General features: G+C 31.5%; 1 protein-coding gene across 2 annotated transcripts in view; it reads left to right on the forward strand.

The window, feature by feature from the left end:
- LOC137627519 (aspartate aminotransferase-like) overlaps positions 1 to 12,500 on the forward strand; it is a 55,009-nt gene that overhangs the window by 7,616 nt on the left and 34,893 nt on the right. The window contains exons 1-2 of one of the 2 annotated variants that reach the window (XM_068358607.1): positions 4,512 to 4,622; positions 6,474 to 6,581. In XM_068358607.1, the coding sequence (XP_068214708.1) occupies positions 6,495 to 6,581 (87 nt within the window). In that variant the 5' untranslated portion in view covers positions 4,512 to 4,622; positions 6,474 to 6,494. Of the gene's footprint in view, positions 1 to 4,511; positions 4,623 to 6,473; positions 6,582 to 12,500 lie in introns of those variants that run through there. The other variant, XM_068358608.1, reaches the window with a different exon arrangement.

The following is a 12,500-nucleotide window of genomic DNA, read 5'->3' on the forward strand; positions in this document are numbered from 1 at the left end:
CACCTTGCAGATATTTGCAACACCAGCCCCTTCATAACCAAATTTCAATCTAGGCTAATATTTGCCTGATGCTGTAACCAGAAAATGGACAGCAAAGCTGTTCGAATTAATCTGTAGTTGAACGAAACATATATTCGCTTTAATCTCCACTACTATCCTTTAGCTGATATGTGGCGGATTGCCTTCAGGGGTGGGGAACCCTTTTTTGGATGAAGGCCATCTTGCAATTCCTCAATGCTCCTTAAGCCGCCTAGAATTTTGTTGGTGATTTTATCCTCCAAGTAATTTATCAGTAATCTAAAGAAAGAGTGACAGGTTTCTAAAAATTTAAAGCATTACAATTTCAAATATTTGAATTGAGTACTCTTTATACAAGTAATCAGTAAATGAATTATATTGAAGACTAAATTTCAAAATATTTCATTCAAGTTTGGGTAGTTTTCAAACTACAGTAAGTAAATGAATAATATCGAAAGTATGTCATTTTCAAATTACTTTAGTTAAGCAAGTAGGTTCTTTGTATTAAAGTGATAAATAAAATAATATTAATCTTTTGGAAAGGATAGCTTATAAATATCAACAATATAACCTTTTCAAATATTTTATATTGGCAAGTAGGTACTTTTTAAACAATCACATCTCATAAAATGCAACATCCCAGTAAAAAAATGTATCTGTTTTAACACACTTAGCGGTTTTCATAAAAAAAAAAAAATCAATTATTTGCTTTCTTAAGATGTTCAATAAATCCCTAGTTTTTAGCCATCATAGCTGGAACACCATCAGTGCATAAATTATTATAATAAGGAAGTAAAATTTAGTCATCCTTTGTGACATTACTTATTGAAGTTGTTAAAATGTCTGTTTCTTCTTTTCCTTGCGTTAAGGTTACCTAAGGGAAGCTGTTTTTCATACTATCAAAACTCATCAGTGAAAGCACAAATAAAATATTTTTTATGCCAAAAATCTGGAACCTGTTGACTCATCTAAAACTAACATAGATCACAGTGAGGAGATGTACAAAACAGGAACTCTCTCGTCCATCATACGTTAAATCACTCACTCACTGCAACTAGCAGTTTTTCCTTGTCAGCTACAACAGCTGTTGCAGCTGACAAAGAAAAACTGCTAGGATTCATTGAATTCAAGGAAAAATTGCTTCCATTCTCTGGGAGGTACATCACTGAACAAAAATCTAATATAGTCTGTGTGTACTTATTTGTATGTGTGTACATATAGTGGAATGATATCAAACACACAATATTCAGTGTTAAAGCAGAAATCGACTACACATACTGAACATATATCAAAGGCCGTAGAAGCCGCATTTGATGGTCCAGAAGGCCATATGCGGCCTTAAGGCCGCAGGTTCCCCATCCCTGCACGGTCTTTTGCTTCCCTCGTGACATTTTACCACTACATTATATTTTTTTCTATTGATGTTTATGTTATACAGTATAAAGTTATTAGCCCGTACCCACCGAGAGGTGGGCGAGTGCTATTGTTTAGGTAGATTTTTTTGCCTGTGTGGTTGTCTGTATGTTTGTTAGTCTGCTTGCTTGTTTTTGGTCATTATTTTTTATTACAACTTTACGGAAAAAAATTGCTAGACCAATTTACTTGGAATTTTGTAGAGAGATGCAGTATGACACACAATAGACCCCCATTAAAACTTGGATATCATCCGGTAAAATTTCAAGGTCACAGTGACCCGAAAAGTCAGAATCTATTTTTTCTATAAATCCGTCAAATGTCCGATTTACATAAAACCAAGACCATAATAATTTCCGGTGCCAAAAATATAATTCAATATATCAAAATAGTGAAAATGCTTAGTTTTGCCACTTGGTAGTTTAAAAGTTCAAAGGGGTCGAATTTTCAAGGTCACCCAATTTCAGAGAACCATAGTTCTCAAACGAGTACAGGTACAGACTCGTTTACTGGATGCCAGAAAACCTCTAATCAATCAATCAATCAATACACACTCGTTTTTATATTATTGACAGATAGGTCATCACATATGGTTTTTTAAGATGACGCCATGATCTTTGACCTGTGACATAAAGAAATGACGCTATGATCTTTGACCTGTGACATACACAAGATCAGATTCAACATCACCTGATTTAAAATAAGTTCAGATTCACACTTGATTACTATTATTGACGGATGCTAAAAAAAAAAAAAATTAAATCAATTGGTAGTTATCGTGAAGGTTCACGTGTGAGGGGGTGGATTTTCCTTGTCTGACTCCACTTGTTGGTCTTGTTTGACTAGATATCTTCCATGTGGATCTCTCTCTCTCTCTCTTCTCTCTCTCTCCTCTCTCTCTCTCCTCTCTCTCCCTCTCCTCTCTCTCTCTCTCTCTCTCTTTATGTTGCAAATGAATTATTTGAGTAAAGAAACAGGATAAAAATTGTTTTGTTTTTATCTCGTTTAAGGCTGTTTAGTTCTCTCTCTCTCTCTCTCCTCTCTCTCTCTCTCTCTCTCTCTCTCTCTCTCTCTCTCTCTCTCTCTCTTTATGTTGCAATGAATTAGTTGAGTAAAGAAACAAGATAAACATTGTTTTGTTTTGATCTCGTTTAAGACTACTTAGGTCTCTCTCTCTCTCTCTCCTCTCTCTCTCTCTCTCCTCTCTCTCTCTCTCTCTCTCTCTCTCTCTCTCTCTCTCTCTCTCTCTCTCTCTCTCTCTTTATGTTGCAATGAGTTATTTGAGTAAAGAAACAGGATAAGCATTGTTTTGTTTTGATCTCGTTTAAGGCTATTTAGTTCTCTCTCTCTCTCTCTCTCTCTCTCTCTCTCTCTCTCTCTCTCTCCTCTCTCTCTCTCTCTCTCTCTCTCTCTCTCTCTTCTTTCATGTTGACAAATATTTTTCTATTTTAATGTGAAGGAAATGGCTGAGTGATTGTCCTGTGGAATTTAAGTCTTCTTTTGTACCGTCGATATGTAAACGATACATTTTTACTTTTCAAAAATTTAGATCACATGAACCAGTTTTTAGATTATTTAAATATAAAGCATCGTAACATAAAATTTACAAAAGAAAATGAACAGGATGATACTTAGCCTTTTCTCGATGTTTTGGTCTCTCGGAAAACATAATACCTTTGAAACCTTGGTATTTCGAAAAAGCACTTTTACAAAACACTCATTTTTTAAGCTCAGAACCAAAAATCTACAAAATTAATTCGATAAAAACACTGTTATATAGATGTTATCATTTATGTTCAACTTATCTGGGGTTTCATGAGGAAAAAAAAAATTTTAAATTATTTTTTATTAACAGTGGGTTCCCTCCGAACCTCTATTACAATCAAGTCAAGAAATATTTAGGTAAAATTTACAGTCAAAATTTAACAATTCAAACGGTCAGTAAGAAAAGGTTATATGTCTCCTTTCCGTACTATGGTTGTTTCGGAGAGACTAAGAACAGAGGTTATGAGTGTTGTGGGGAAGTGTTATCCCCACATAGATTTAAAAACTAATTTTTACGAACAAGTTCTCAGTTGGCTCACTTCTTAAATATAAGGGAGTCTACCTACTCCCTTGTGTTCCGGTGTCATATGCACTTTTCAATGTGCACTCTGTAATGAGTGCTACACTGGAAGCACATCTAGACAACTTCAGTGTAGGATTTCGGAGCACATGGGGAGATCTTTACGAACCAATATACCTTTAAATAAGAAACCAATTTCAGCTATTAATGACCACGCATTTAAATCTGTTCATGACATTTCTAAGGAAAATTTCAAAATTACAGACAGACATAGTAGCGTCAGCCAACTGAGAATCTTGGAGTCTTTATACATTTTCAAGACAAAACCCAGCTTGAATGAGGGCTTACCTGTTCAGTTGCCGGTGACCCATTGATCCGTCTGGTCTGTGGGTTGCTGCTCTGGATGGGTGGTCATCGTCTCCTGCGGGTGACTAGGTATATTAGTTATTGAGTCTTTTATATAGTTATATGTGTAATGTCTTTTATATGGTTTTATGTTCCTTGATTGGTTTGATTTTAGAGCTAGTTGGTCAGTTCATGAAAGTATATCTTCCTAACTATGTACTTAGGATGATTTTTATTAATTTTGTTAATTTTACATAATGATAATTGCAGATAGGCTGAGGATGACATAAGTTATGTCGAAAGCTCCCAAATAAAGAAGATGATACCAGCATTGACTATTTTATTTCTACTTATTATAAGATTGGTTTAGAATTTGAAGTTACCTTTGATTTTAGCGCAGTAGTAATTAATAACAACAATATGTTAACACTGTAAAAGCTAGGCTTACCCTGCTGATATCCATATATAAATCAAGATAATTAGGAGACTTTTGAACATTAGTCAAAGGGTATTAAGCCTAAAGCATTTTATGACCTTGGCACGCAGTCCTCCATCTCCCAGTACCACAGACCCACCTGTGTGTAGCATTATCCCCCCCTGCGTGTCCAGATCCCACTCCCACTTTACCCCTCGGTCCATATCTAACTACTGTAGCTTTACCTCGCTAGAGCACACAAAAAGATAGCAGTTTTGTGCGTTCGCTGCTGTAGGGCGGACTTGTCTATGGGCACCTCGGAACTTAACGTTAAAACGAAGAGTCTAAAGGTTGAAAGACGTATTGGTATGTTGGTTTAATGTATATTTATACCCTCCTGGCTTTGTCTCTAGCTGTGGGTCATTGCCGCTTGCCTCGGTCTGTTATGGTTCGTTGTAAGTTTTTTGTTACTTTCATGGTTTTACCCGAGTCTTGAGTTGGCATTGATTTTTAGGTAAAAAACAAAAACTCATGAATGAGTTTGTGTACTAGGTAGATTAAATATGGTCATCCTTGTTTAGTATGGCAGGTGAAGTCCTCATTTCATAAAGAGCTTTTCGAAAGGGGCATTGATTACAACAGAAAATTACTTGAGGAGTTTGACGAATGTCTCATTGCTGAACGGGTGCAATAGTTCAACATTTCCACAGACGTTTTTACCGGAGGTAAACTCGGAAAAGTATATATTTCCTTATCTTGTTTATTTTACTTGTGGTGAAAAAATACGAGCTATCCGACATAATTCACGGTTACTGGCGTACTGTATACGCTAATTCTTTCTGTATGGGGATACCTTAACGTGGCGAAAGGGTTTGTGCGTTGCCATGATCAGCAAAGCTGTGCTAGTCATGGCATCCATACTAGGTTGGTTTACTGTGGTGCGACCAGACTAAAGTCTCTCACCATCACCAATCGCCATTGGCTAGTGTGTTGAAGAAAGCTGGCCAAAACCCCAGACATGAATAAGGACATGTCTGAGGACTTTGTCCTACATTGAACTAAAAACAACTGCATTTGTTGTTGTTTTGGTTGTACTGTATACACTATATTCCAAACAGTGCTTGTGATTGTAATTTAAGATCCTCCAGGCTCTTATACATAAAACAAGGAAACAAAAAGCTGAAACCCTTGATTGTCTTTGTTACTAAAGGTGATGGAGGGAGATATTCGACGTAGAGCTCATTGTTTATCTAGTAAATCTATTGTATAAGAGAAGTGAACGTAGGAGAAAGCCAAAGACAAATAAATGAAGATAGTTTTTAGACTCTCTCTCTCTCTCTCTCTCTCTCTCTCTCTCTCTCTCTCTCTCTCTCTCTCTCTCTCTCTCTCTCTCTCTCTCTCTCTCTCTCTCTGTATTTATACTTATCAATTGAAATTTAAAGATGGGGTCATAAATTCTGCATTAAGATTTTATTCTTTATAGAATATTTAATGATTATGTAAAAACGATAATGCGATAATGTATATATATATATATATATATATATATATATATATATATATATATATATATATATATACAGTATATATATATATATATATATATACAGTATATATATATATATATATATATATATATATATATATATATATATATATATATATGTATATATATATATATATATATATATATATATATATATATTATATATATATATATATATATATTTATATATATATATCATGTATGTGTGTGTGAAATAACATTGCCGTTTTTATTTAGTCATATATATATATATATATATATATATATATATATATATATATATATATATATACTGTATATATATGTGTGTATATATGTATATATATGCATATATATATGTATACATATATATATATATATATATATATATATATATATATATATATATATATATATATATATATATATATATATATATACTGTATATGTATGCATGTGGTTGTATATATATGTGTATATATATAGATATATATATATATATATATATATATATATATATATATATATATGTGTGTGTGTGTGTGTGTGTGTGTGTGTGTGTGTGTGTGTGTGTGTGTATGTATGTAATGTTTGCCTAAATATTTAATAGTGTTTGTAAACTTTTAATACTTGCTGACAGTGGTAATACTTATCATTTTTGGTTAATATATAATTTTTTTCTGTCTATTTAGGCATCTACTTCATCCCCCACAATGAAGACCAAAGAGATTGCTCGTGACTTGGTGCGGGATGACCTAGCTAACTCGAAACCAGCCTCAAATTTGGCTTTCAATGAAGAGGTAAGCTTATTATTATTATTATTATTATTATTATTATTATTATTATTATTATTATTATTATTGGTAGTGGAGTAGTAGTATTGAAAACTTATGATATTACGTGACAAAATCTACGGAAATAAAATGACATTTCATGTCGTAAATGTTCAAGCATCATAATCATTATTAATTATTTGCTCCTTGGCAACAAAGGGAGTCCAGTTTGTTTTGGTGTCGAAAAATCTAACATTTTAATAAATTTTAAAGCTACTCCTCAATAGAGTTAAAAGAACTTACAAACACTATATATATATATATATATATATATATATATATATATATATATATATATATATATATATATATATATATATATATATATATATATGTATATATATATATATATGTGTGTGTGTGTGTATATGTATATATATGTGTATATATATGTATATATATATATATATATATATATATATATATATATATGTATATATATATATATATGATGAATTTTGCACAATTAAACGTGTTTTTTTCATATTTCAAATAAGCCATATATATTAATACATTAAAGTGTGGATTCTCTTAACGACTTTGGGATCAGAGCCCCAGGCAAAATCACTCAAAGACATAGTATTTGACCGGCCGGGTTTCGAACCCGGGTCCAGGATACTTGTATGACATTGACCTTACGGCTAAGTGGTAAGGTCAAGAGAATCCACATTTTAATGTATTAATATATATGGCTTATTCGAAAGATATATATATATATATATATATATATATATATATATATATATATATATATATATATGTATATATATATATATATATATATATATATATATATATATATATATATATATATATATATACATGTGTGTGTGTACATATATGATGAAAATCAACACTTTATCGTGTTCAATAGAAATATATTTCTATCTCACATTGGGGTTGAACCTTAGTCTCTACTAATGACAGACAAGGTAGCTACCAATCAGATTAGCAGGAGCCATAAAAAAAGTGTCAACGCAAGTGCGAACTACACTACAGGTATTACCTGGTGAGACCACTGCCTTACATAACAGCGTGATTCCCCAAAACCTCCTGACTCGTCAGCTTACCAACTTGATAGCATTTAAATCGAATTATCCTTGATAAGCAAATCAATTAGGAAAATCAACACAAACTTGATAGCATTTAAATCGAATTATCCTTGATAAGCAAATCAATTAGGAAAATGAACACAAACTTGATAGCATTTAAATCGAATTATCCTTGATAAGCAAATCAATTAGGAAAATGAACACAAACTTGATAGCATTTAAATTGAATTATCCTTGATAAGTAAATCAATTAGGAAAATCAACACAAACTTGATAGCATTTAAATCGAGTTATCCTTGATAAGTAAATCAATTATGAAAATCAACACAAACTTGATAGCATTTAAATCGAATTATCCTTGATAAGTAAATCAATTATGAAAATCAACACAAACTTGATAGCATTTAAATCGAATTATCCTTGATAAGTAAATTGATTATGAAAATCAACACAAACTTGATAGCATTTACATCGAATTATCCTTGATAAGTAAATCAATTATGAAAATTAACACAATATCGCATTCAATATTAATGATCTACCACCCCTCTTATAGAACGACCCCTAGATTCGTCTTCCTTTAAGGCTACTGGCTGCCACGCCTTTCATTTTTAGAGCCTAAAGTTCGATCCCAATGAGAGGAAAGTATTTCCTATTGAACACGATATTTGTTTATTTTCATCATATGTTGACTTATTAGAGCTAAGATCAAATAGTGCCAGTTGGGCCAGGTGGTGGGTTAGGAAGTTGGATAAAACTCAGGTATGTTGGACATTGGTCTCTCAAGGTAGTTCCTGAAATGCAATTAGCGCTTAGATTCCAACATTTATTATTTATTCCGCTTTTCATTTAAGTAGTCTAAGGATCTATCCCAATTTAGGGCATATATATATGTATATGTATATATATATATATATATATATATATATATATATATATATATATATATATATATATATATATATATATATATATATATATATATATATATATATTATCCCTTTCTGAGTGAAGTCACCTGAACGTGATGAAAGGTTTGTTTATCGCCATGATCAGCAAAGCTGTACTAGTCATGAACACCTATACTATTATTTCTTAAAGGTTGGTTTGCTATGTTCAATCAGACTAAAGTCTCCCACCATCACCAATTTGCAGTGGTCAGCAATGAGATGGAAATTAATAGCCCCCATGGTCCCAGAGCTGGCCCATATGACTACAATTTTAAAATCTAGTTCAAGCTATTACTTCAGATATAATGGGAGGTTGGGCTGTGGCACCCCTAGCAGTACCAGCTGAACTCGGTTGAGTCCCTGGTTAGGCTGGAGGAACGTAGAGAGTAGAGGTCCCCTTTTTTTGTTTTGTTTCATTTGTTGATGTCGGCTACCCCCCAAAATTGGGGGAAGTGCCTTTGGTATATGTATGTATGTATAATAGTCCTGAGAATGATACAGGAAGTTTCCTTAGAATTTTGCATATGCAAGAGAAGAGAGTCAATATAGATAAGACTCCAACGACGAACTCCCCTTTTTTCTTCTAGTTTGTTCTGCAAACTCTTAACTTCTACCTCAGAGTGTAGATGTAGGGTTTGCTTAAAGTTGCCCTTGGGCTCTGAATGGTCTCACAGGACCTAGCACTGGGTTATAAAGCCCAAGTTCCTCGAGTCTAAAAATAACAATTATTGGAAATAGGAAGTCCTGATTGCTATTATTGGAAATAAGAATAACCAGTAATTACTCCCAATTATAGTTATTAAAATTATTTTAAATAAAGCCTAATCACCCAAGTTTGAAATAAGAAATCCTGTTAACTATTACCTCAAATGAAAAAAGAATTGGGCGTGTGTATATTTTACATACACGAGTCTTTCACAGATATTTCAAACTACAAGAACAAAACAAAAGATTATGAATTCAATGTTTATATAATCAACGCATAAAAGAATTATATCTCACATCAAAATCATGATTTCTACTGACACCCAAGAATGAGAAAATGTTCCATTGGCCGATGTCATCATACCCTTAGAGCGTTTTTATACGATTTACTATTGTAAGAGAATTATCAGTATTCAGTCATCGTTGTAAGTGGGTTGTTTATCGCCTATTTATAGAATTATCTTGTCACGGCTGTAACGGTATCACTTGTAAAAGTAAGGGGGATTCCAAGAATGTGGTTAAAGCGTTCATAATCTTTTCGTAATAGATTTCGTGTATTAAGGCTGTTATATTCCTCGCCGTTGAGATATATATATATATATATATATATATATATATATATATATATATATATATATGTATACATATTTACACATACAGATATATACACACATATATATACATATATATATATATATATATATATATATATATATATATATATATATACATATATATATATAATATATATATTTCATATATATATACATATATATATATATATATATATATATATATATATATATATATATATATATATATGCAAATATATAAACATATATATATATATATATATATATATATATATATATATATATATATGCAAATATATAAACATATATATAGACATATACACATATATACATATATACATATATACACATATATACATATATATGTATATATGTATGTATATATATGTATATATGTATATTATATATATACATATACATATATATACACATACATATATATACACATATACAATATATATACATATATATACATATACTGTATACATATATATACATATATACATATATATACATATACATATATATACACATATGTATGTACATATACTGTATACACACATACACACACACACATATATATATATATATATATATATATATATATATATATATATATATATATATATATACAGTATATATCATATATATATATACATATATATATATACACATATGTATATACACATATATACATGTATACATACATATATACATGTATACGTACATATATACATGTATACATACACACACACACACATATATATATATATATATATATATATATATATATATATATATATATATATATATATGAATAATATCACCAGAGTTATAATAAATCATGTTTATTACTGAGCTTTCGGAAAATCTATTTCCATCATCAGAGCCTAAAAAGTAGAATACTTTGTTTAAGTTAAAACATAGTTTGATGAATATTTAAAACGGAAATTTAAAACGAACACACTAAAACTTTTTTGAAAAAAAAAATGAAAATAATTTAAAACTATAAAATCAATCTAAATACACATTAAAAGATCAAAGCGCCAGAGCTATAAAATCACATAAATAAAAATTAAACACAAGTTAGTTCATATGTTGTCTGGCCCAGGTTTGGTTGAAGTTGGTGTTGAAATATTGCCTCCATTATCACTAGGTCGAGGTTACTCAGCGAAGTGGCTAAGATGTTAAAATTCTCCTTGGACATTGGGTGGTCCTCACTTATGCAATGGTCTCTGATAGCTGAATGGGGTGGTTTAGTCATATAATTACCCGTTCTAGGACAACGGCCTAAGTGCTCAGACAATCTTGTAATGCATCATTTATTGGGAAAAGGGAGAGACATTACCGTGCAAGATTGTGTGAGCACTTGGGTCTTTCACCTAGAACGGGTAATTATATGACCATTCCCCAAGTGAAGACCACCCAATGTCCAGGAGAATTTTTCCATCTTGGCCACTTCGCAGAGTCTCTTCGACCTAGTGATAATTGAGGCAATATTTCAACAACTTAAAACAAACCTAGGCTGGGCAATGTTCATCAAATAGACTTACATTGCGTGCCTAGATACAGTATATTCATCTATTTCATTTCCGTAATAAATTTGTTTAGTCCATAGAAGAGAATCTTGGATTGACAATAGTTTTTTTTTTTAACTTTTAAAAATGCCGAGCTGACTGTCATCATTATCAACGTCAGCCGTTGATAGTCCACTGCAAGATAGAGGCATCGGACATGTCCTTCCAATCCCGTCTGTTTATGATCTTTCTATACCAGTCTATACCCGCACATTTTCTTAGCTTGTCAATCCAACGTCTTCTCTTCGTTTCCCTGCTTCTTTTGCAACCTCTAGGGACACATTTTGTTATTCTTAATGTATATCTATTATCTGTCATTCTTATTATATTTACTGCCCATGTCCGTTTTTTTTTCATACATGTTAGAATATCCTGTACTTTAGTTTTGCTCTCGTATCCAAGTTGCTTTCTTTTTTTTGTCGCAGTGGTGTACCAATAATTATTCTTTCCATAGCTCACTGAGTTGTAACTAGCTTATGTTCTAATGCTTTAGTAAGGCTCGAAGTTTTTTTAGAAAAAGTGGCACATTGCGTTTCATATTCCCATTTTGTTTACCGAAAGCTCTCCAACCATGCTTATCCTTCTTTTAATCTGGGTCTCGTGGCTTGGGGAAATACTTACTGTCTGTCTTCAGTACATACAGTATATCCATTAACAATCTCTAGAGGTTCGTCCATAACCCTTATTTGAACATTATCTGAATTTCACTCATGTTCATTTTCAGTTTACACACACACACACACACACACACACACACACACACACACACACATATATATATATATATATATATATATATATATATATATATATATATATATATATATATATATATATATATATATATTTATGTATATGTGTGTATGTGTGTGTGCCTGTATATAATGAATATTCTCAAATATCAACGAGCTGACTTACATAAGACAATCAAGTGTTGAGAAGGAATAGGGTGTAGACTTATAAATCTTATATCATGTGGCTTGCATTCTCTCTCTCTCTCTCTCTCTCT

The sequence above is a fragment of the Palaemon carinicauda genome, chromosome 35 (assembly GCF_036898095.1).
Source record: "Palaemon carinicauda isolate YSFRI2023 chromosome 35, ASM3689809v2, whole genome shotgun sequence".
NCBI classification, from domain to species: domain Eukaryota; kingdom Metazoa; phylum Arthropoda; class Malacostraca; order Decapoda; family Palaemonidae; genus Palaemon; species Palaemon carinicauda.